At 39.8% G+C, this 26,020-nt stretch overlaps 1 protein-coding gene across 12 annotated transcripts in view; it reads right to left on the minus strand.

Annotated features, from left to right (window-relative positions):
• The window catches only part of MAK (male germ cell associated kinase), a 32,554-nt gene extending 12,761 nt beyond the window's left edge, over positions 1-19,793 (minus strand). For 2 of the 12 annotated variants that reach the window (XM_063402463.1, XM_063402386.1), the window contains exons 1-11: positions 19,634-19,793; positions 17,809-17,907; positions 13,998-14,326; positions 12,252-12,306; positions 11,192-11,313; positions 10,157-10,236; positions 8,228-8,360; positions 7,965-8,136; positions 3,611-3,778; positions 1,491-1,808; positions 276-466 (exon numbers count right to left, since the gene is read on the minus strand). In XM_063402463.1, the coding sequence (XP_063258533.1) occupies positions 276-466; positions 1,491-1,808; positions 3,611-3,778; positions 7,965-8,136; positions 8,228-8,360; positions 10,157-10,236; positions 11,192-11,313; positions 12,252-12,306; positions 13,998-14,098 (1,340 nt within the window). In that variant the 5' untranslated portion in view covers positions 14,099-14,326; positions 17,809-17,907; positions 19,634-19,793. The other 10 variants (XM_063402396.1, XM_063402412.1, XM_063402447.1 and 7 more) reach the window with 10 other exon arrangements.
• Positions 19,794-26,020: the final 6,227 nt, after the last annotated feature.

Here is a 26,020-nt window from a genome sequence, read left to right on the forward strand (position 1 = left end):
GTAAGGTTAGTATGTCAAATTTTAGTAAAAATAGTTTCTTAAATACACAACAAACACCTGAACCACACAGTGCCTGAAAATAAATTTGATTCTGTTTAGATATTACTGGCACTATAACAACATAACACCCAAAGCTGATCTGCTCATGCAATTCTAGGCATTCTTGCAGAATTTTGGTGACTTGAATTTTAATAACATGTCTTAATCAATCTATAAATCTACTTCTGGACATTGTTTACTAAAAGAAATAGTGATTTTATAATTTTAAGACCTACCTAAAAAGAAATTCCTTGGTTTTCTTTTCTTTTAGCAGTGCAATACTAGGCTTCTTTGAACATGACCTTCCAAACTCAGGGTCATCCAAGTCATCCCAGCTATCCGCAGCCTTTACCAAAGTCTGACCCCACCGTCTTCTGCAGTTTTTGGGACCTAGTACACCATTCACAGGGCCACTAGCTGCTTGTTTCTATTTTAAATTAAAAAAAAAAAAAAAAAGCACTTAAATTCTAAAATTTTGTATTTTGTATCTAGTATAAGTCCTGACTGCTGCTTACAGACTTCCAGGGAATTTTTCCCAGTGTGTTGTACCTGTTTGGGTCATAGTCTCATTATGACTTTAAGCTCAAAACATAACAATAATGCCAGCAAGTACTTGGAGTGTAGTTCTTTTGGACTGTCATCCTGGAATTGCTCAAGTCTACCTGAAGTAGCGAGGTTAACATTCTGTTTGCAAACCCAGTTTAACCACTATTTCTGGCATCTTGCCGAACTCATGCTCTGAACACTGGCAGGTGAACTGTCAAGAAATAGAGCACAGTGGTACAGAACACTACTGTGTCCCCAAAGTAAATACAGCAAATAACAGAAACTGGTCAAGCCTTTTCTTTAACATTCTGTTCCAGTGAAATTACTAAGTTTTAAAACTGTCCTTCTATCTGACTATCATTTGCTTTCCAGTATTCTCTGAACACCTATTATATTTAACATACTTTGTATTGCAGTTCAGTGAGTACAAGTCAAAAACAAAGTGGAAGTTACAAACCAAAGTTTACTATTCATCTTCCAAAAAATCATAATTGCTAGATTCTTACAAGGTTAGGAACTGGATGAACCCTTCTGGGTATTTCCCTGCATGAGGCAAGTGAAATTTGCCATTTCCACTTCCCTATTGTGTACTGACAGTATTGTTGCAAATTGTTTCTCAAAGGTCAATAAGTGACAGCTGTTTCAACTCCATTACTGCATAAACATGTCACTGAGGGCTTTTATAATGAACACTTGTTACAAGCAATCTGACTTGCAGTCTATTACTTAGAATCTTCTGACTTGCTGTAAAATTTTAATAAGCAGACAGTTATATCCTCAATTAATCCTTAGTTATCTATCTTTATCTCCTCTAATAAAACATATGACAATTTTCAAGGGATCACCTGGCTGAACATACTAAGAACTTTTAATAAAACCATCTGTAGTTATTGAAGACAACTTACAGGCGATGAGTTTTTATTGATAATTGGAAAAAGTGGTTGTGCATGTGGCTGCTGCTGCTGCTTTGGTACTTGCTGGTTAGCTGTATTCTGAGGCAACTGAATTTGCTGGAGAGGCTGGTGGTTAACCTTTGGCAAGGGCTGTGGCTGTGTTTTGTCAGGTAAATCAGGTGAAGACACAGGTTCTGGCTTAGCTTCCAGTTTAGGTAAAGATGGCTTTGGTTCTGTTGGCTGAACCTGTTTAACAGGAGTCTGCTTCTCCAGATACTGTGGAGGAGGTCCTAAAATTTGGCCAACGTGAAAGTAAGGGTACTTCAAAGCCTGCAGAAGAAGATATAGAACACTAATTTTACTTCAAAAAGTTGACTTTGGTAACCTCATCATCAAGGATCTAAGCAGGTTTCTGAAACAGTTGAGCAAGCTTTACAGAACAGGTGGAAGATGGATGCGTAATGAAATCATACGTAAAGCGTGTATTGAGAACTGGCAGTTGGGTATTTCAAACTCTTCCCTTCACATAATTTAGTAAGAGTGATCCACTTGTACATATGACAGCAGTCATACCCTTTAGCTCCCTTCTTTATTGCTAGGTGGAGACTGTTTTGAGGTGCATTATACATTTAACACCATTCTATATTTATGCAGTAACAAATTTCCATTTTAAAAGAGGTAGTCTCCACTACCTTTACCACATGCTTTAATACACGTCTCCACTGTTGACTATGTTTTGGTAACTCAGTGAATGGCCTGAGGTTTTTAATTAAAAACAAAACAAAACCACCAACAACAAAAAACCCAGAAGTGAGATGGTTGCCATGTATGGGTTCTACAATTAGAGGATTGTAGAACGAATTGTTAACGAACAAGGTTTCTCCTCCATTTTTCTTATCACCAGCTCTTGGTTTTCTTTAAAATACATTCACTGTGCTTGCTATGCCTTCATGGCATTTACTAAGAAAATACAGCATCCATCTTAAGGCAGATGCTAATTTGATCCTTTGCTCTGACCTTTCCATTTCCTCTTCCAGATACAGAGCATGGACACACCTTAGTAACACACCTCCTCCTATGCCAAAACAACCCACTTAATCCATCTGGGTAGGATCCTACTCTTTGTTAGTTCTCAAATACATGTTTTGCCTCAGCTGCACTCAAGAATTGCTGCCTTTGAATACACTGCCATGTATATGCATTAAACTCTTCCTTTTGACTGTGGATTATACAACTGCTGCAGCTGCTGCCTCGATAACTCACTGGGTAAAAGCTGGTTATTTGCTTTTGTAAAGCACTGTACAGTAGTTTGTGTAGAGGTACACAGTACTGGACCAGAGACCATCTCCATCACTGTACAATAGACATGCTTTATAAAGAGGAGAGGAACGGTTGCTTTATTTGGTACCATCTGCTTAACTGCTTCTGAATCACTTATGCTACATCTACCTAGGGTAACTTGCAATATGTCCTTTCTTTCCAATTGTACTCCTCTTTAATATGTTCTAAATAGGGTTACATGAAGTATGAAAAATACAAAAAAAAAATCCACAGAATGTAACTGTCTTCTGTCCTTGAAATATGTTTTTTGAAAATTAACTTGGAGAAAAACTGTGACCTTTGTGACCTATTGGCATGTTCTTCACAAAGTTCTTTCTTTATCACTTAGTACAATTTACATTCCAAGTAAAAATAATCCTTAGCTCTTCTATACTGCATTCCATCTGCGGCTTCACAAAAAGCAAAGTTTTCAGTACCTCCTTTTGTACAGATGAGGAGAAAAACAATAGTGGCATAAATGACTGACAGACACAATTGAAACCACTTGCACCTCAGCTATTTCTCTGTCCTGTACAGAGAGAATTTGAAAATAAGCCAATACAGAAGACAACATGGCAGAAATAACTGAAGAGTTTCTGATGTCTTCTGAGCCAGGTTTAGAACTTTCTTCTCATCACTTAGTCTTTCCCACCAAAGTATTCAAAATGAGGAGACATTTGTGCCCATCACTATTATGACAATCAATTGGTCTCTGTATCTACGATTTTTTAACAATGCAAGAAAATAAGTAAATATATATTTACTTATGCTTCATATATGAATCTTATACTTAATCGTTCATGTGCTCAGACCTGACTTGCTGTAGGTCTCTTCTTTGGATTCCAGTTCAGCATATCACTCATAAGCTGTATTGCTTCATTGCTTGCATTTGGGATGAGAGTTTTTAGGCTTATAGGGACACATTGTGGGAAACGGAAATTCATTGCAGAAGCAAGGTGGTATCCTTCTGTCCAGTCACTCTGTTTCAAAGGAAAGAAAAATCAGCACCAAAAAAGAACAAAGCTGTATTTAGATAAAATTCAAGGCAGTTTGAGTCATGCTTGGTCTGCATGGCTCCTTCCTATATAGCTGAAAACAAGCATCCCTGTTTTCCATGACAATTATTACACCACCAGTGAATGCAGCATCAGTCTCCAATGGCAGTCCTCCTGAGGTCTCCTGTAGCTGAAGGTGGAACCACCACCATGAATAATACACTTGGACACATTTTGTCTGAAGGAGAGGAGAGTGCAGCAGTACCAGGAACAGTACTGAACATCTGCCACAGAAATGAGCCCAGCAGCTGACTTCATTCAACGTGTCCTCTTTATGAAGACAGCAGAGGTGAGGCCCTTCCATTCACCATGCCACAGCTGTATAACCATGATGCAGCCTATACAATATAGCACTGATCCCACCATTACAACAATCAATGATTAAGTTACTAGACACTATTGCAACATTTTAAAAAAACCATGGTCACCAGATAAGAGCTTTTTTTAAAGTGTTTAACTTGCCCAAAGTAAACCTTGAAGTTCTTCGTTGCTTGGTAACTGCATTCTTGGAATACAGAACTATAGGATTATCAAAGAGCTCAAGAGATCATTTATTCCATGCCCTTGTCCCTTCCTGACTAAGTCTCAAAAAGCTTCCAATTTCTGGCAATCCACAGCCAGTCTATACAGATTATTCCAGAGAATAATCTCCTCAAGATTAGGAAAATTGAGGTTTCTCATACAAAAATAAGTGACCATTGTTGCATGTACTATCATCCATAGATACCAAGAAGGACTGACTATCTGATTCTCCCCTCTAGAGTGGCCTTTTTATACATCAGAAGATGTATTTCTTTTCCTTTCTTCCAATCTTTCTTTGCATAGGCTAAAGAAACCCAAACAATTGCTAGGGTCTATGCTTTTTAAGTTTTATTTCCTCTCTACACTGATTTTTCTCTCTTGAAAAAGAAAGCTCTAAACTAGATATAATATAGCAAGTGAGACAGAAAGATTAGTTCACATGTTAATGGGCAATGCTCCTTTTCTACACACTGGTATGATATTTATCTCTAAACATACAATACACTAAGTATCTCCTATGGCCTCCCCTACAGATGTCTTGGCTGGATGGTCATCCACAGCTATTTAAGTAGCTGATTATTCCTGCCTAATTACAGCATTCTGTGCACTACTGAAAAAAATTATTTAATGCTACATCTCTAATTCCATACATTAAAAAAATCCTTCTATATTCCAATCTTATTTTCTAACATAGTTCTTCTCAGCCTGCTATCTACTAGCTTAAGTAGAAAAATCTACTCTACCAGATGGCCTTCAATACAATTTAAAAAAAATCATCAGATGCAGAACCACTCAAGTTCTATTCAATTCACCTGTTGAATAAGAGCCAGAGAAGCTTAGTCTCTGTGTAAGTCTTTCCAAACAGGTATGCTCTTATCATGCAGTTTGTATGTAACTATGCTGATGAGAATGTTATGAGGGACAGCATAAGAAACCTTACTGAAGACAAGGTATGATATTTGTGCTCTTCCTCTATCCACCAAGTTTGTTACACTGCTATAGGGCAAACTGGACTAGTCTGATACAATTTGTTCTTAAGGCACCATGATAGCCATTATTCATCTTTTTATCTACAACAGTTTTAGTCTGTTAGCACAGTCCGTGGTAACAAAAAAGCTCAAATATAATTAGAAATCACATCTGCTTACAGTAAGTCTCAAGATTTCAAGTTACATTCTCTTTCACCTCAGAGAACAGTTTGTTCATTTAAATCAATGGAGAAAGACTTTCCTCCTTCACTGCATTGCCCTTCTTTATTGAGTTTGGTGGCATTCTGTCTGCTAGAAATAAAGGAACAGTTTACAATGAAGTACCAAGGGTTGCATGTTGAACTGATGAAGCATAGGGATAAGGTGAAAACAGTACAAGAGCAAAAATTAAAAAGAAATTTATATTTATCAAAAAAATTAATTTGCAATAATTTAAAGTGCCATTGCCAACCTTCAGCAAATGAAAATGCATTTCATTAATCTCTGCTATTGAGATTGTCATCAATTTTTTCATTAAAGTCACATATTACAAGTGCACCACCACTGCCAACACTTGAATGGTGCAATTTAAATTATGTATAAATAAATAAAGCAATTTAATTTATAAAATACAACAAAATAGTTGCCTGCCACTATTTAAAACAGCTAGATTCACAGAAGTCATCGGTGTGTTGTTATGGACTTAAGCACAAGAAGGTAAACTGGAATGAAGATAGCTTCTGGGCACGATTCCTGTAATTCATTATTGCAGGATAACAGAATAAATGAAAATGCACGTCTGAAGAAATTTTCAGAATGTAAGTACTTGTAACAAATGCATTATTTGTTGTGGTAATTCCTATCACAGTATTTAAGTACTCCTTTTATACAGCAATGTCCCTGAAGAATGCCTTGGCATTGTTGTAAGGAAAGAAAATTCCCAAGTCTGCCCAGCAGATGACAGGGGCACAAAATAATTAATTAGTTTCCTCATCCTACAGGGTTGACTTACAATGTCCTTAACTGTTAAGGTCTTTAGTGAAGGCTACAGTTTTCTCTGGAATACTGGTACTGCTCCCTGCTCTCCCAAGCAATCAGCTTTCTAGTCAGGGAATGACAGACTCTAAACAGTGATGATTTGCTTCTGTTAGTTCCTTGTAAGGTTAGAGAAAAAACACAGCACTCAGCTCAGCGCTGCTCTGTGACTGCACGCAGTGAAAACCTCTCTCTCATCTTCCTGCACTTCAGAGCTTGTTTATGCTGTACATTAAAAATATTCCAGAAGCCAGCATGGTGCTTTCTTTCAGATATCCTTCGTATACATCAAAGCGTTCCTCTTACTATCCTAGATTTGTGATCTACTTAAGAAAGTTCGCACCTGCATTTGAAAATTCAAGTCTTGAAGTACTGCTCCTGTTGCACATAATTCCCGAGGCACAGCTGTGTCATGGCAAGCACTGTTTTACACATCCATACCAATTTGCACTGAGTCCTCCTGACTGAATTTTTACTTCCACAACATATCATCTATAACTCTTCCACCTGACCTTTTCCTCTTTGCTCTGTCATGAGTTTGCATCTGTTTCTCAGTATGTTCTCTTGGATGTTTTCCCATCACTTCAAGCTCAGCATGTTCCTAGCTAAGCTTAATCTATTTCTGGTTTAATTTTCTGTTCCTTACTTCTCCATCGATAATAGCTCCTTTACTGAACAAGAATTATACTGTATTTTATATAAGTAGAAAACTAATGAAACTAATGTTTCTCTCTCCACCCTTAGGTTTTTCAAATCTAGGTGGACTGTGTTTGGTCAGTTATTCCACCAAGTTCTATTTGCACCCATAAAATACTGATATCCATCTGCCATTTCTTACTTTAGTCTACAAAAATATTTAATAGCATATGGTCTTTTTTTCAGTTAGTTTAAAATGTTGAAGGTAACCTTATTCTTTACTTCCATCCATTTACTAAAACAATTTTTGAACTGAATATAATTGCATCCATTTTTATATGCACTACCCAAAACTTCCTAGTAATTTTAAATAGTATTTAGCTTATCCAGAAAATAAGCAAAAAGAATTGTTTCCTCTCTAAAATACTGCATGTTTTCCCTCTATTACTTCTTATTGCTAATAATATTTGTGAGACATCTGTGTTTGAGATGAAATGTTTCTTTTATGCTTTAAAAATGAAAAAAAGCATAGTATATCTTATTTATGGTAACTTTTACAAGCTCCAAATTCTGTGTACCAGCACAGAAGAATTACAGTTTTGGAAAGGGAAAGCAAATTTGCTCTGGTAAATTAAATCCTAGGAGACTTCTGATTTGCTTTCCATTATGAATAACTTTGAATAACTATTTTAAACAATTTTATCTGGCTTTCATCAGAGGAGAGCAAGGCTTCACATAATGGTATGATATACAACAGATACAACAAAAGATTAGCATTACATGCCTTAATGGAAGCTGAAAAGAAATACAGTTGAGCAAACAGTCTGCAGGAAACTTATTGAAACAACAATTCAATAGGTATGTTCTGAAAGATAACACTGAATATTTTGTAATAATTTGATTTAATTTTTTCTTTGTAATAAAATTGTGTGAGGCTTTTTAAGCCTTACCTTCTTTGGAGTCCCTAGGACTTGGCAAATTTTGAAGATTTCATCTACTTCACTTGTGCCTGGGAAAAGGGGTCTGAGTGTGTATAGCTCAGCCATTATGCTGCCAACTGCCCATATATCAATAGGGGAGCTGTAGACAGAAGATCTCAGCAAAACTTCAGGAGCACGGTACCTGTGAGGTTGGGAGGAAATAATAAATAAATTAAAATGGTCATAGGAAGGCAATGAGTTAAGCTAATGTATTAAATTCTTGAAATACTTACCACCTAGTAGAAACATAATCTGTGTAAGGTGGCTGAGATCTTAGTTCTCTAGCCAACCCAAAATCTGCAATTTTCACAAGTTCTGGTCCACTACAGAGAAGGTTTTCAGGCTTCATATCCCTATGAAAATATCCTGTAGAAAACCAAACAGAAAGGAATCACAAATTATCACAGAATCACTTCTTCAGCAGCAACTTCTAATAGAAGTAATCCAATATTTACTTTGGGATGTTTTGAAAGAATATAGTGGTTTTCAGTCTTTTTTCTTTTATATTTTTTTTAAATTCAACATAAAATAATTGAAACCCTCCCTCAACAAATGCACACATCTTCCCTCCACTGATTATTACACCAAGTATTCTTAAATTAACAGATGTGAACTGTCATTAGCAGACTAAGGAAAATTAATTGGCTGGCAGCAACATCAAGCAAAAAACCAATTTCAGAATGAAATCTTTTGCAAAATCTAGAATTGCTTTGTCAGTTTTGGATAATGGAAAACTGAGCATCTGACACACTTACCTGATTCATAAAATCGCTTCAATAAGTTTTAGTTAGTTGTTTATCATTGTGACAACAATTTGGAGATACAGACATACAAAGGCTATCCAAATCCTGCTCAGAAATGCTAATATTAGTAACGCAGGCACATAAAGCTCCTTCAGTGCTTGCTGTTGGCTTGAGGACCTCTATACCTGGGCAGTGGTTAAGTCACTAAGCAAATTAATTCTGCTGTTTAATTGGAACACACAATTTGTTATGTTATACATTAATTTGATTGAAATCCACTTGCTAGAATAAAGCACTGAAATTCTCCATGCATAAATTGAAAATGACTGTAAGAAATTGGCTCAGAGTATTACAGTGAAATGTAAATGTTCAATTTATCATACCTGGTATGCCCTCATACACTTATGGTCAAATCAAGATATTAATATTGCAAGTTAAAATTGGAAGTTTTTCTTAAAATCTAATTTTCTCATTTATTTCACAAAGAAATGAGGATGCTAACAATCCGAGAACAGTATATGATCCTGATCAGAAGGACAAGAAAATGTCAATTTCTGGGTATTTGATAATACTGAACAGAATTAATTATTCATTTAATTCATCAACAGGCCTCCTCAGGGTACATCGAAAGTAAATCAAAACTCCCTAGGAAACCTGCTTCTTATTTATTTTCTGCTAATGCTTTATTGTCTTTGGAAAGTTTTAAGGATACCAATGTGAGGTGAAAAACAGCTACAAAATAAAAAAGTTGAGCATGTGAGTAAATTACTACCTTTTTAAGTGCAAAGGAGTTTGATACCAGTATTTCAGAATACCATTTGCAGACAGATATTAAACATGAGCATCAGGAGTTTTGCAAACACTGTGAAACTTTTTATAGTGAGCACACCCCACCTCTTATTTAGACTGTTTGTGTAAATCCTAGAAACATCCCACTTACAAAAATATTTAAATCCAGGTTGTATTTGATAAGGCTACTGTTCAAATGTCTTAGTGAACAAATCTTAGTATTTTTTAAATGCAGAGTATCATATCAGTTACAGTAGCTCAACACAAGACTGGTGATGTATCAATGCTTCTTGATTAGATCTTTTTGAGGAAGCAGAAGTGTTTAGTATAGCATAGCATACAAGTTTCTTTAGTTTGTTTATTCATCTGCTAACTAAAGTAGAAAAAACTACTGCACAGTGTATGAACAACATCCAAATGCTTTCCAAGAGAAAGAGGAAAATCCAATTATAGCAAAAAAAGAGTAACTTTAGGCAAAGTTTAACACTGCACCACACTTGTAACAGGCAACCATGATTTTATCAGTGATGATTAATAGCCCTTGCTAGGTTATTTCATTCATGTCATTTCTGTGCCTGATCTTATTTTCTAAAAAAGTGCTACACAGTTAAATTCTAGTAGGAAACCTACCGTGTTTGTGGATGAAAGCCAGCCCTTGCAATATCTGATACATCATGTTTCTGATGACCGACTCAGGGAAAAACTTATTTCTGTGAAGAAACAGGGTAAAAACTTACATAATTAAGAAAAATAATGTATCTTCAAAACACTTGTGTTTATTTAGCCAAACACATCATGAACACATGAAAACAGACCCATCAAGTCAGAGAGATGCAACTCTCATTTCAAAAACTGTACTGGGCCTTAATCTCAACCCCTTTAAGTGCAGCAGCAGAACAGTGCTGAGAGATGCTGTGCTCTATAGAAGCTGGCTGGCCAGCAGTGTGCTAGACCAGGTGGAATGCAGTGGTGTAGCAAGGCAGAGCTGGCACAGTGCAGCACTGGTAGGTGCATTACCCAGTGGTGCCCTTCAGGGAATCCTGATAAGAGGAATTCTGCCCAGCTGCAGAGTAATACTGTGCCAACGTCACCAGCAGCTATCTCAGGATGTCAACCCAAGTGCTTGGCACATTAGGAGATACAAGTGCATGAAAATGTTACTGAAAAGGCAGGTTCTATTCCGAAGTTCACTTTGCAAGCCTTGCTAAGAACTGTTTGTCCAAGATTGCAACATCAGAGTTAACCTGTATACAGGCCATTCTTACAGGATGCATGCATGTACCACCCCCACCTTAAGTCAAACCCATGAGCAAAAGTAGCAGGAACAGTGTTCACCCAATCCTTCACACATTAAAATGAAGGCTATTGAAGAAATGAAAAACAAAACACAACAATTTTGAATTTCTCACATGGCTCTATACAAAGGCATGCAAACTCTCCTGCTAACAGGTGATCAAACTTATTTCCAAAAGCATTACAAGATGCAGTGTTGTAACAGAGCAAAAAAGAATTCTACCCTCAGATAAGCAGGTGCAGCAACTCCTGTCCACATCAATGGGGCTGCAAGAACAGCCAAAACCAGAAATCCCAAAGTGTTCTTCGAGGTAGTATGAGTATTAAACAAAGCATGATACCACACTACTTGTCTGTGAAAAAAAGACATACCTATCCTTCATTAGCTGATAGAGATTTTCCTTCATGTATTCAAATACAAAGTAAAGATGGTCATTTTCTCGTATGACTTCCTTCAATTTAATTACATTGGCATGGTTTAGCTTCTTCAGAGACTGCAACAGAGCAAAATACGGCTTCAGCTAACCCCACAGTGACCTTGATTCCTTACCAGAACTAAATTTTTAACATGTAAGTTTCTAGCACAGAAATCGCACAACATATTCGTGAGTTACCCCATTATTTATCTTGTAATTTGTTTTAAAGAAGAACAACCCAGAAGTCTGAATAAATTTCAAATTAAAAGCAACAACTATATTAATAGTAGTTTAAACCTATTTCTAGGGATTACCTCAGAGCTGGAGTAAAGATTAGCACAAAAACCTAATTACCTACAACAAAAGACAAATCTGAAACTGTAAGAGCTCTTGCTTGCTGAACTGAATAAGAACTGCATTTTATTTTTTTTTCCTTCTTTTTGCCATGAAACTTCCATGAAGAAGGATTCTCTTACAGATGTTAGTTTTGGATATATTGATTTGTGTGAAATGTCCAATAAATTAAACCTAAAGCCCTTTAGCAGGGAGTTTTGCATATACAGAAAATCAGATGCCCAAAACATGGAATTATTTGGAATTTAAGCCCAGGTTTTCGAGTGTTATTCTATCACTTGGCTAGCCAAAATTACCAATGCTTTCTACAGATGCCCCAAACACAAGATATATGGAATGGATACACAGCTAGAAATCTGAAAGTGAGATGAAAGAGGAGCATGGTAAACCACAGAAATACACACATACAAAATCAATTTCTTTTCCTTCCTCAAAGATAAGCGACTTGGCCATGAGACATGGCCACAGCTTGACAATAATGGGATATCCCACAAATCAGCAGGACCTCTAAGAGTGCCAGCAGCCCACAGTTTTGTGAAATCTGTCAGCATTTAAGGAGTTCACAGAGTCTGGCCTTATGCTTGGACATGGTATCTGCCCTTTTCCTTCATACAAGCCTAACCAGACACTCATTTTTAATCATGGTATGTTCACCACTTTACCTTGACTTCTCTCAAATTCATACATTCCTCCCATGAATAGAACTTTCTTTTCATTCTGAAATAAAGTCCAAGATATTTTCAGTGAACAGTCCAGAATGCTTTTAGAGTTAGAAAACCTAAATGATATTTTCTAAGATTAGCATTATCTATATTTTGAACTCCATTTAAACATTCTAGCACACCCATCAGCAATATAATTAAAAACAAAGTCAACACTTAGAACTGCTAAAAATTGACAGTAATTAATCATCAAACATTGAAACATATTTTTAGAAGAGTACAGCCAGAGACCATGTTACACCAGAGTAAAAGGGACATAAAACCCCTTTGTATCATTTGAATTAATTAATTAAAAATTGAAATAAAGTAAGCAACAATGACACTGCACATGTAACATGGAAATCACATCCTTATGCATAATTTGCATACTCTATGAAAACAAAAAAAAGTTAAATTTTTGAAATCTGCAAAATATCTGGACTGCTTTCTGTTATAATTAAGCATCTGACTTGATTGGTCATTTTAACAATCTGTTCCAAGATATTAATTAAAAAAGAAGTTTCATTTTTTTCAAGCAACATCATAGCCTCTAAACTAATTGTTACACATAACAGTGTAATACATTTATTTGTAAGTCCTGCATAAATCCAAATGTGGACATTTGGTGTTGCTCAGATCTTGGGATGAAGTTGTGAATATCGATGCTGTATTTTGGTAAAGTTTTAGCACCTCAAGTGAAGAGATTTAAACCCAAGATTTTCATTTAAAATAAAAGTATCTTCAAGCAAAACTGCACCCTCTCAAATCCCAAACTTAAAAATCACACAACAGAATTCCAAATCCTGAAATTGCAAGAATGAACCACTTCCCACAAAGTGTTGTTCCTTTTGCTAAAAATAATTAAAATAATCAATTGGAGATTCTTTCATCAGTCTAGATTACTATAAACTTCAGTAACAATACCAGCAAAATATGGTGAAACCTGAAATTCTCAGAAATTCTTAAAGAAAAAGCAAATCAATTATATTAAAATTAGCTTACTGCAGTAAATCCATAAATGAGAGAAAAAAGTCTGAGCAAGATACAATTTCTGGTATTTCAACTTACACTTTATATCCTGCTTCCAATTCTCTAGGAATACAAGGAGAACTTCCCCATGCCTGGAGTAGAATTTTTCAGGTTTCCTAATCACCTTTTCAGGCAAGTATGACAATGCTCTTGATTACACAGAACACGAGTTTATTAGAGCCAAGGAGACAGCCTTTATTTACCTGACCAGATTGTTACTGTTACTTATCACTGTAGCAACACATTAAACTTAATGCAGTTCTTACAAAGATTTTGGGGGCTGGGATGGAATTTCAGCTCTACCTGTTAAGATTGCTATTCCTGCAATTCATATTAATAAACTCCCTACTTAATCACATTCACTTTCACTTCTCCTTTGGAGCTGGCCTAACAATATTTTTAGAAGGAAGCATGTTCAAACTGAACAAAAGCAGCAGGCAACTTTACGAGCCAATGTAAATCAGTAAATTAAACTGATGTGTCTCCCTATTGATCAGCCAGCAGAAATGTGACTCACAATCACCTTGTTAAACATCTTAATTTAAAAAAATAATTTTGTTATGTTGATTTCCTTTTAAAAAGGTACTTTTTTCTATTCTACACAAATGGAAGACAACAAAGTCAAAAGTTAAAATCTAAGATTTTGCAACACCTTTAATGAATTGAGATGCTACATACCTTTTGATAGCCACAAGTTCTCCTGACTCATTGCTCTTCCCCATCAACACGCTGCCATAGGTGCCATCACCCAGCTGTTTGATTATGGTGTAACGATTCATTTTTTTAATGACTCAGACAGCCAAAGGCTTACGAAATGCTAACTGTCTTCTGTTTTATTATAAGGTCATGTGCTCTTTGATTTTCTTAAGAGAAATCTTCTTCCAGACTGTTTTATGTTGGTGAATGTTTCTCATAACTGAGCACTGCTCTCTTCCAAACTATAGCTACTTTGAGACCCAGTTATGAAGAATGGGAGACAGAAGAACATGGTCATGCTCACACAGATCCTTAAAAACAAACAAACAAAACAAAGACTAGGTAGTTTTACAGTATTTTAGGAAAGAGACGCTCTACTATTTGTATCACACAATAACACCCTCCAGAACCATATGTGCTCTTTAAATGGACTTAAATGTAATTAGTTCCTGTAAATTTTTCAAACCAGAGAAGGTGTCTACTGTACAATTAGGGTTAGAGTAAGCAGAAACTGGAGAGTCAAGGTTACTCTCTTAATTCCCTAGAACCAGCTAAGTGTTTTGAAAGCTGGTGTCGTCTGATGGCAGTCCTTACTCTGAATTTGCAGACAGCAGCAGCTTCCTGAACTGTAACAAAGGCAAGGCTGAAGTTTTGGAAAACATAAGGACACAAAATTTGTACAGGGTGCCATAGCAAACTTAGGGTCTGAACACTGTGTTTTGGATTGGTAATGCAAGCAGGCTTTCTATGCTTAAAAGTTAGTGAGGGAGGGAGGTGAAAGCAGCAAGATAACCACTACATCCTTCACCCACATAAACTGATTTATTATAAATGTAGATGGACATCTTGCTCTGAAGTTCGCATAATTCTTAGGCATGGTAATGGCTGAAGAGTTAAGTTTACCCTTAAGTTTTACAAGGCTTGCAGAGAGAAGCACAGAGCTTACATGCACTGGTATGGAAGATTAAATCTGAATTGTCATTTGGAAAAAAATCCGTATTGAAAAATGTTGAATCACCATATTTGAGTCCAAATTTGAATGCAAATATTAATTTTCATCCCAATCCAAGTTTGAATCTGAACCCTAGCTTCCATTACACACAATACTATCAGTACCCAACGCTGCAGATGAAGGCCAGTTGCCGGATGTTAAGCACTTACACAAACTTACAAGTCACATATTTATATATCCAGGACTAGGAAAAACTAGCAACCTCTCATAGTACCATTTACTCACTGTAACCCACATGCCAATACACAAACAAATACTCAATGTTAACTGAATAACAGGATTCTCTACCTTTTGCCTCTGCTGTCTGAAAATATAAAATAAAAACTCAAATCAATAGGAACATACCTACCTTTATAGGAGATGGAGAACTCAGCGTGCAACTCTCCAGTCCTTATCCTTATGCCAGAATTAGCTACAATCTGGTCTGTTCAAACAGATTAAGAAACTCTGATTCCACTGATAACAAGACTCAGGCATGAGATTTACAGGCCTGGCAAAATAACAGTAAAATTTGCCTCTCAAAGAGTGTGAAATGTACATCCTCAAGCAGACTAGCCTGCTGTGTAAAGGAAACAGCTGCCTGGACAATAGACCAATGTTTCTAAGCTGTTCTTAGTTGAAATGCTGCTTCCTCAAAATCATAACACAAAGTGTTACTCCCTGTTCCTTCTGTTACCAGGAAAGAATCTCACATCTCTTGGCAAGATGCCAGTAACAAGTGGCCTAGTGGACACTGCAATTTATAATCCTTGCACCAGGCAAGCTTCACTTTATCAGAGAAAGTTATAACTAAGTTTTTTTCCACCCCCATCTACACCTTCCCTAAAGCCACAGCTATAGTGAAATCAGATTTCTAGCATATTCTGAAACAAAGCTAAAAACCAGATTTAACAAAAAGTAACAGAGACATCTCAAATTATGACTAGATTTTAAATCGGACTTTCATATATTTAAGCAAATTGTTTTCTCAGAGTTCAGCTTTGCATCTTATTCCCCAAAATGCCTGCTTGCACTCTAGTCTTTAATACCATCAATAATGCCTTTTTACAAGGCTACTTGTGGACTCTGGTAATAAGCAGATGATCAAGTGTGTTTATTCCAAGTTAAGATACATTCTGCATACACATCTCCTAAGTTGACAATGGTTACCTTTATGTATATATTAAAAAAAAAAAACAAACCAACACAAAAGCCTTGAGAATATTCTTATACCCATTTTAAAACACAGCATCACATCTGAAGTGTCGGCAGTGATAAACTGTGTGTGCATTTTGTGTATCCATGCACACAGGCGCATCATGTGAAGTGAAATGTAACAAGTTTTGGGTGCTTGTGTTTCTCTGTTTCAACATTGTGCATTGTTTAAGGTATGGGTTTTTTGAGGGGATTCAGCAATATCTGCCACAGGTGGCCCTAGCTTGAACTCCTAGAGTTTCATGAATGAGTTGGAGAATTTGCATACATTTCATGCTCAGTCTTTTGCTTTCTAACAAAGTGGACCAAAAAGAACATGAGGAAAACTTGTATTTGCAATAAACAGAAAAAGATCTAGACACAAACCTCAAGTTTTGACCTGTAAATCCTCTAATTTTGGTGCCTAAATCCTATCAGCTTTCCAAGTAATTTTACTGGAGTATATATTAATCACATGCTTTTACAATTATTCCTTTTGTTCAATTATAATATTTTTGCATGTGCAATCAAAACAACTTCACATAAAGTGTTCCTTCCTTGCAGAAATTCTGTGTAATACAACACAGACCCAATTATTCATTTTGTCTGTTCTGTAATGTTTTATTGCCTTACTCCTTCTCTGCTGCATACTTAAATTTTTTGAGTACGAAAACCTGATCAAATAAAGCACAGAGAAGTCAGTGCATTCCTTCAATGATCAAGTGGAAGTGTCAAATCCACTGCATGGAAATGCCCAAAACAAGGTGGGAAAACCCCATATGCTGATAACGTCTGTGTACCATCACACCTACCCCCCACCAACATGTACTGGAATTACAGAGCATGATAATTAGAACATACATCCTCCAGAGATTCGCATTTCACTACAACAGACTTCTGTATACTTTGTGCTTTACATCACCCATATCCAGCTCAGGTGTGCGATCTTTTTCCTCAGTGGTGTATCTGTATTTTCTTTTTCAAATCTGCAGTTCAGTTTTGTCTTTTGTACCTGAGGAAAGCAAGGGCCCTATCTAGCTTTTCTGGTTAAACAAGCCTTTGAAGTGGTTTTTTCCATACTAATGCTTATGTGATATTGTTTCCTCAGTGATGCGAAGTTCTAAAATGTGAAATTGTCATAGCAGCTACCAAACAGCCAAGAGAAATCCTAGTCTAAACAACAGCTTGTTCGATACTCTTAATGACACACTATGCATAATCTCTTTACACAGGATTAAGGAAAGATTAAAGCCAGGGACAAATAGAGGACAAAATACAATAGCTTGACAGAATCTGTAATTTGTGTAAATTTAGTGAATCTAAACAAGTACTAGAGAATTGAATCAAATCATCACTTTTGCTGTATTACTCGTGTTTTAAGCACTAGCAGCAATTTTATATTATTTTAGATGTCTGAATTACATTTCAAAATGTAATGAACAGCAGCAAATCACCTACATTTCTTATATACAAAATACTAGGCTTTACCAAGAGTTCTACATTTGCATCCTAAACAAACTACTCTCAAATAAATAGAAACTAGGATATATGCCCCAATAAGACTTCCCACTCAGAGAAGCAAAACACCCATAACAAATTTTTACTAACCTGTTTATAGTAACTGATGAAATCATCAAAACTGTTTGCGTGGCACAGTACTGTTCGCAATGATCAGAACTGGGAGTATTGCACAGCACAGAATGTATGCTGATAAGATTTTAAGAGTAAAAAAAAAAAAAAAAAAAGAAAATATCAACAAACCTCAAACCAAATCCAACCACAAAACAACAAACAAATTTTGCTACAAGAACCTTCTTGGTAGTGACTGTTTATTACTAAAGTTGCCAGTAACCAGGTCCCACGTCAGGTAGATCCAGTTCTTGAGATTAACCTCAAATCCATTACTCTAATCAAAGACCAGCAGTTATTTAAAAGCACGAGGCTCAGCTGCAAGAAAGAAGTCAATAACACTGACAACAAATACCAGTGCTTTGAAACAGACTGCCTTACTTTTAAGTTGCTTTACAAATCTAATATATGATTCCACTTGTGTGTACCAGGCATTCAGGATGGGGCATATCACATCAGGAACTCCAGTTTCCTTTGAGTATTTCCCCCTGTTTTGTTCCAAACCAGCTTTGGTTTCAAACCAAAACTATTCACACCAACTTTTTCAGCAGATTACCACCATGCCAGCATGGCTATCTCTTCCTACCCCCATGAAACCCCTTCCCACAATACAGTACAGCAGGTTTCAGGATAACAATAGTCTCAGTGCTGCTGAAACTTCAAGTCTCCGGTTTTGGGCAGCGTCCAGAAGAAACATGAATCACACATCTTTCAGCATTTACATCACTGTACGTTTCAATAAAACACAGAATCATTATGGTTGGAAGGGACCTCTGGAGATCATCTAATCCAACCCCCTGCCAGGGCAGGATGACCTAGAACAGGTGACACAGGAGCACAGCCAGGTGGGTTTGGAATGTCTCCAGAGAGGAAGACTCCACAACCTTCTTGGGCAGCATGTTCCAGTGCTCTGCCACTCTCAATGTACAGAAGTTCTTCCTCATGTTGAAGTGGAACTTCTTGTGTTTTAGTTTATGGCCATTGCTCCTCACCCTGTCGCTGGGCACCCTGAAAAGAGTCTGGCACCATCCTCTTGGCACCTGCTTTTGAGATAATTATACGCACTAATGAGGTCCCCTTTCAGTCTTGGGAATGGAAACAAATGTTTGTTTCCATTCCAGTTCCACCTGGTGACATTCAGTCGCCTCCCAAGTGTGCGCAGGTACCTTCCTTAACACTCACAGAGCCAAGGGGAGCACGGCGCTCCTGCCGCTCACTCGGGCTACGGAACCCGGCACCGTCCGGCCTGCGAGTTTCACCCCGGTTCTCCCAAACAAAACTTCACCTCATTAACCGCGGACCTCTCAGGCCGCCAAGGCCCGGCTCTACCCTACCGAAGGCAAAGCAGGCAGGGTCCGTGTCCCCGCAGGCTCCGCGCCCACGCGGCGCTGCCGCTCCCCAAGCCCAGCGCTGCCGCGGGGCAGCTCCCCACACGCCAGCTCCCCACGCGGGGCAGCTCCCCACGCGGGGCAGCTCCCCACGCGGGGCAGCTCCCCACGCGGGGCAGCTCCCCACGCGGGGCAGCTCCCCACGCGGGGCAGCTCCCCACACGGGACAGCTCCCCACACGGGACAGCTCCCCACACACGCCAGCTCCCCCCGCTAGCGACCCGAGCCACGCTGGGCCTGCAGCAGCCCTCCCCGTTAGGAGCGGAGCTCCGAACGCTCCCGCCGCAGCCCAAGCCAGCGCCTCCTCCGTGCTGGGAGGACCCCAGAGAGGCCCGGCCCCCGCGGCACGGCGCTCCCCGGCCCCGCCCGAGGGGCACCCGCCGCCGGCCCCGCCGGCCCGGCCGGCCCGCACTCACCGCGGCGCTGCGGGCGGAGCCAGCTCGGTGCCGCCGGGCCCCGGCCCGCCCGCCGCCTGCCTCGGCCGGGCCGCTCTGCCCCGTCACCGGGGCGACGGGCGCGGGCAGGGCCCCGGGCCGGGGCGGGCCCCGCCGCCGGCACCGCCCTCCGGCCGCGGGCACGGCTGCCAGGGGATCCAGCTGGAGCGGAGAGCCGGGAGGCGGCGGAGAGACAGCGCGGTGGGGAGCGGGGACAGCGCCGGGTCGGGAAGGAGGTGGTGGGCGATGGGAGCCGAGCCTGATGGCGAGAGCCACGTTACAGGTTCCCTGAAGGTGGCCCCGTGATAAGCGAGATCGGCTTTAGCCAGTCCTTCCCATAATTACTGCGAATGGTAATTATGTGTCGAATGTATGTTTGGTGCTCTGGTGAGACCCCACCTGCAGTGCTGCATCCCTCTCTGGGACCCCAGCACAGGAGGGGCACGGACCTGTTGGAGCCAGTCCGGAGCTGGATGTTCTGTGGTGCTCCCAGGGCTGGAGCACCTCTCCCATGAGGACAGGCTGAGAGAGCTGGAGCTGTTCAGCCTGGAGAAGAGAGGGCTCCAGGGAGACCTTGGAGCAGCCTCCCAGTACCTAAAGGGAGCTTTCAGGGAAGATGGATAGAGTCTATTTGCAAGAGCATGGACAAAGGAAAATGGTTTCAAGTTGAAAGAGATTAGGTATTAGGGAAAAAGAATCTTTGCTGTGATGCTGGTGAGGCACAGGAACAGGTTTTCCGTGGAAGCTGTGGGTGCCCCATCCCTAGAGGTGTTCAAAGCCAGGTTGAATGGGACTCTGAGTATCCTGGTCTAGTGGAAGGTGTCCCTGCCTGTGGCAAGGGGTTTGGAACTGGACAATTTTCAAGGTCCCCTTCCAAGCCAATCCATTATATGATCATATGAAATAAAGCTACCAGCTAAGCCACAGTATACTTAGGATTTGTACAGAAATTCCCACCTGTAATATTCACAGCTGTAGTGAAACCTGAGGGATTTTTTTCCCCTAGCATTTTAAAAAAATTATTTCTTGAAAGCAATTTATTGAAATGCATGTTGCTAATACTGATGCAGGGGAGAAACTTTGGGTGCTCTATGCATTCTAAAATATATGTTTTTCTATTACAAAAATAATAATGAACTTTCTCCTTGGTGCTTTGTAATCTTGCATCTCTCCAGGGAGTACAGAAGGCACAGTTATAAAAAATGGCATATTTAGCATCTGATCCAGAGGTGCTTTTGGCAGGGAAGTCTCATTTTAAGCTTCAATTCTCAACATTAGCTTGAGCTCCTATTTTTTAATGTTTTTAAGAGTGAGAGGCAAGAAAAGGAGGAGATAATTTAAACACAATAACTACTAGAAGCACCATGGAGGGAAAGGCAGAAAATAGTTTTAGAAATTCAGACAGATTCCTATCTGCTTCGCCAAGCTGGCAGCTCAGGCTTGCTGAGCTAAAATGGGAAGCTGTTTTCATTTTACCTTTTTTTTCTCTCCCCTCCTTGTTCCTCATTAACTGGTGTGGTAACTTTGTGATGGTTTAAAAACTGTTGACAGATTAATTGATTCTACCTCAAGTCAACTGTGTGGAACACAGGGCTATGGGAATCAGTTTTCTGGAATTCAAAGGATTTGACCACTTGCACATAACTTGCTGAAATGAAAGTACAAGAAAACAACATTATATTTTCTGAAACAAAATATGCCTGTTTCCTTTACTGAAATAAAACATCTGAGGTGACTGCCAGGTAAAATGAAGTTCAAAGGTGAGACTTGGACATGAGAAGGGAGAAAGTACCATAACCCACACAACAGAATTCAGGCAGAGATACAGCAGAATTCAGGCAGAGATTCAGCAGGAGCTGACTGTATGTAGCAAAGAATGTAGCCATGCATTAACCTCCAAGAATATGTTTGATCACTACCACATGGATACATCTCTACCGTACATATGTGAAAACACCTCTCCACTCTCAGTGGAAGTGATGCAGCAGGTACCCTGTGATGTCCTCTCCCTGCCCTTGTGTCCTGTCCTCTCTCTACAGTTTAGCCACATCCCATGGCTGTCCTTTCCCAGTGATGGGCCCCCTCCTCTTCCTCCAGTGCTGCCACTCTGTTTCATAAGATCATAGAATGGTTTGGGCTGGAAGGAACCTTAAAAATCATCTAGTCCCAATCTCCCTGCCATGGTCAGTGACCCCTTCCACTAGACCCGGTGTCTCAGAGCCTGATCCAGCCTGGCCTTGAGCACTTCCAGGGCTTCCACAGCTTTTCTAGGTAACTTGTTCCAGGGCCTCACCACCCTCACAATAAAGAATTCCTGCCTAATATCTAGTCTGAACCCACCCTATTTCAGTGTAAAGCCATTCCCCCTTGTCTTATCCTTACATGCCCCTGTAAAAAGTCCTTCTGCTCTCTTGCAGGCCCCCATTAGGTACTGGAAGGATGCTGCAAGGTCAGCCCAGAACCTTCTCTCCTCCAGGCTGAACAACCCCAGCTCTCTCAGCCTGTCTTCATAGCATAGGTGCTCCAGCCCTCAGAGCATCTTCATGGCCTCCTCTGGCCTTGCTCCAGCAGGTCCATGTCCTTCTCATGTTGGGGGCCCACAGCTGGATGCAGCACTGCAGGTGGGGTCTCACCAGAGCATGGCAGAGGGGCAGAATCACCTCCCCAAGCCTGCTGGCCACGCTGCTTTGGATGCAGCCCAGGATCCATTTGGATTTCTGGGCTGCAGGCACACACTGCTGGGTCATGCTCAGCAACCAACACCCCCAGGTCCTTCTCCTCAGGGCTGCTCTCAATCCATTCTCCCCCAGCCTGCATTTGTGCTTGGGATTGCCCTGACCCAGGTGTAGGACCTTGCCCTTGGCCCTGTTGAACTCCATGAGGTTTGCACAGTCCCATCTCTCCAGCCTGTCCAGGTCCCCCTGGATGCCATCCCTTCCCTCCAGTGCTGACTGCACCACACAGCTTAGTGTCATTATCAGCCATGCTGAGGGTACACTCAATCACACTGTCCATGTTGCTGAACAAGGTGAAAAGGCTCTTGGCTGCTCGTGGGCCATTTCCAGTCCAGTTACAGGCATCTATAAGAGATCTGGCAAAAGCAAGAGGTTCATGTGTAAATAATTTTTGTATTAGTTTTGCACAAGAGAAGCATTTAAATCTAAATTTTGTTACCAGGACCTTGTATCTGTCAATTGCTGGTACTTTTTGTAATGGTCCCCAACATTTCACACACGAGAAGACAGAAAGGCTGTAGACAGGACTTGCCAATATTTGAGCCAGTCTGCAATGTGGCGTGGAGTTGCAGTACAAGCACTTCAAGCCAGTCACTTAACACTTCATTTTGTCATAAAGACAGGAGAGAGGTGCTGTTCTGTGCTCTTGCTATGAACCAGGAAACTGAAAGAAAGGCAACAGGATGGAATAAAGAGACCCAGGATGTTTGTGAGCCCTGCTAAGGCACGTCTGAGAACATCCTTACACACCTGCTTCCCTGCTTATTTTACAAAACAACACACAGAGACTCACTGGTAACATTCTGTTGAAAGAACTCCTTTGGTTGTGGTCCTTGCTATGCTCAAGTGCCAGCCGAAATACCTGAAACTGCCTTCTCCCAAACACCATCACAAGTGCCAGCATGCATGTTGAAGTTTATAGGGATTGTGTGAACTTAATTTTTCTGTTTATTTGAATAAGGTTGAGCCAAACTAGCAATGTTTCCCTGTGATACGTACTTGCACCTGTGTCATCCCACTGATCTTGTGTCATGTGCACTCTTGCAGGCCTGGAGCGGTGCTGTGTCGAATTGCACTCTCCATTTTGCACAATCCCAGGTGTAGCACTACATAAACACTATCTGGTTCACCTTCCCTTTGCTTGTGAGTGACAGGCAGATACTTAACTTTAGGCAGCTAGAAGACCGAAGACAGTAATCCAGGCATGGATAACCACTGTACACCACTCTCGTTATTTCTCAGGCAGAGGGATTTTAACAGGCCTGGACTAACTTTTTGCTCTATGTATTGGGAGGAACCACTCCAACACGAAATGCCTCAGCTCTCCCCTTTTTGTGTGCATGTGACTTCTACTGATAAGGGTGGGAATGAGATGAACTTTCTTAAATGCACCCCTAGAGCTGCATTGTGTACCCTATTAAATTATGTCTCTCAGGAAACATGATCTACTTTGGTGAAAGCTGTCTCAGCTATATTAGATAGCTTTGCTCCAAAAAGACACTAAAGAAAAACCCTAGGAATCCAGAAGAAATCCCAGAAAATCCCCAGGAAGGAAAAAGTCTCAGATCATATTCAATTCTGTTGCACTGGTGGATTCCACTCATGGAACTGAGAGAAAAGCTTGCCTCTGTCTTTAGGATGATAGTTTGTACCCCCAAATGAAGAGATGACTACTTCAGGCTCAATAAGCCCCCAACAGCCAAGCTCCTGCATGCCTTGTTTGTAGCATTTAGCACATTTGAAATGCCCTGAGATTACCTGCTTTCAGAGGAGGAGCAAGGGCTAAGCAAATTGCTCAGACTTTCACTCTGGAAGTCCTTAGCAGGACTAGGGGGATACATGTGGTCATGGAGCAGGACAGTGTGCCAGGCTCTGTCTGCCCCCCTTGAGGTGTGACATGAAGTGGTGCCCAGGTATTTGCATCTATCAGGCCTGTGACACAAGGCTGTATTTCATGGGTACACAATTGAAATGCATTGTCCTGGGCCTCTTGTCTCTGGGAGGCATCTGTTCAGTGTTGGGGCTTTTGACCTTTGCCACTGCCGAGCTGCTCTTTTGGTACAAAGGGCATCCTCAGCAGGGGGACAAATGGTGCTTTACCTCAGTAGGGCAACTTACTTTGTAGGTTTTCATTTTGTAACCCAAATTAAGCCAGAGCTACAGGAGACTGAGATTTGTTCTCCTCTGTGATTTTGCCATAACAACAGGAGTTAGATGGAGATGTCTGTCAGAGTACAGGGTGCAGGCTGGTGAAGAGCTTCTCTCAGGTGCTCAATGCAGGACCAGAAACCCCACTTGACAGGGACGATGAATGGAAGAGAAGGTGCTTACTCAGGGACCGCCTTGCTTCAGGATGCTGCTTTGCCTGAGGAGGATGCTTTTAAAGTCAGTGCTGCAGCTGTATTAACCTACAATGAGGCTTTCAGTTTCAGCTTTCTTTTTGTTGTTACCGAAGCTCCATTGCATTTACAATTGCATATTTTGAAGAGAAAAACTGTCTACAGCTCTAGACATTTTCCATCTGACTTTTTATCTGTAAAACATAACATACAGTTAATCTCATCTCAGACACTTGTACATGAGAGGAATCAAGGTGAAGAAAGACTGCAATAACCTTTAGAGTGGTTTTATTTGTTGTACTGCTCGGATTATGCAGCAAAGTAATCACCACTGTAGCTTTCCACTGTGCTTAAACCTCTGTCGTGTTTATTATAAATAAATCCACACCCTAAAAGTAGTATCTTAACACAATTGGCTGCATTTTCTTTACTGGTGTACAAAGTTCTGCTTTAAAGGCTATGTTTAATTGGATAGCATAATAATTTAAGCATACAAATATAACGACAATTTTTATACCAGTAATGTAAATACCATGCAACCTACACAGCTCATCTGTTTTAATAGTGTGTAGTATTTTAATGACTTGACTTGTGGTTGGCTAACTCCTCTAAAATCACTATAAAATAGAGCAATTTACAGCTTTAATATTTTCCTTGGTTTTCCTATCTACAGTAAATCTTTCCAGCTTTTTTGGTTATTTTGTTTGGCCTTATTCCCCTCTTACATTTTATTCCCTTTACAATTATGAGTCTGTAAGCCTTGATTATTATTCTATGTGTCAAATGCCTCAATATGATTTGGCATACAGCTGAGAAATCCCAGTTCTGTAAAAAGGCATAGTGTTATATATTCCTAAACTCTAAAATTTTACATCAGTCTTTCTGGGTAATAGCTCACAAACCACTTTTTTTTTTTTTCCCTTTTTTAGGGTTAGTATGTGGGCTGATTATCAAATTGCTGTTGTTCACCTGAATCTCTTCTTATCAGTAATTTAAAACACTTGGTAGAAGAATTGCCATAAGAGTTTAATAAAAGCCAAGTGAGATATACAGCAGGTATACTAGAGCAAAAAAAGACAAGGTAAGCTTGCTGCAGGTGAATTAATGTAGTCTTTTTGTGAATTCCATATTCGTCTGGCTTGAATTTTTAAAGTGTTGAATAATCCACTGCTGAAACAGGATGCTATTAACTAAATTCCTGTGGGGCTTGGCTACACATCTCGGACTGAACATGTTGCATTTCATAAAAATATAAAAAGAAAGAAAATATACTACATCAGAAATAACTATTTTTA

The sequence above is a fragment of the Prinia subflava genome, chromosome 1, assembly GCF_021018805.1.
Source record: "Prinia subflava isolate CZ2003 ecotype Zambia chromosome 1, Cam_Psub_1.2, whole genome shotgun sequence".
Classification (NCBI taxonomy): domain Eukaryota; kingdom Metazoa; phylum Chordata; class Aves; order Passeriformes; family Cisticolidae; genus Prinia; species Prinia subflava.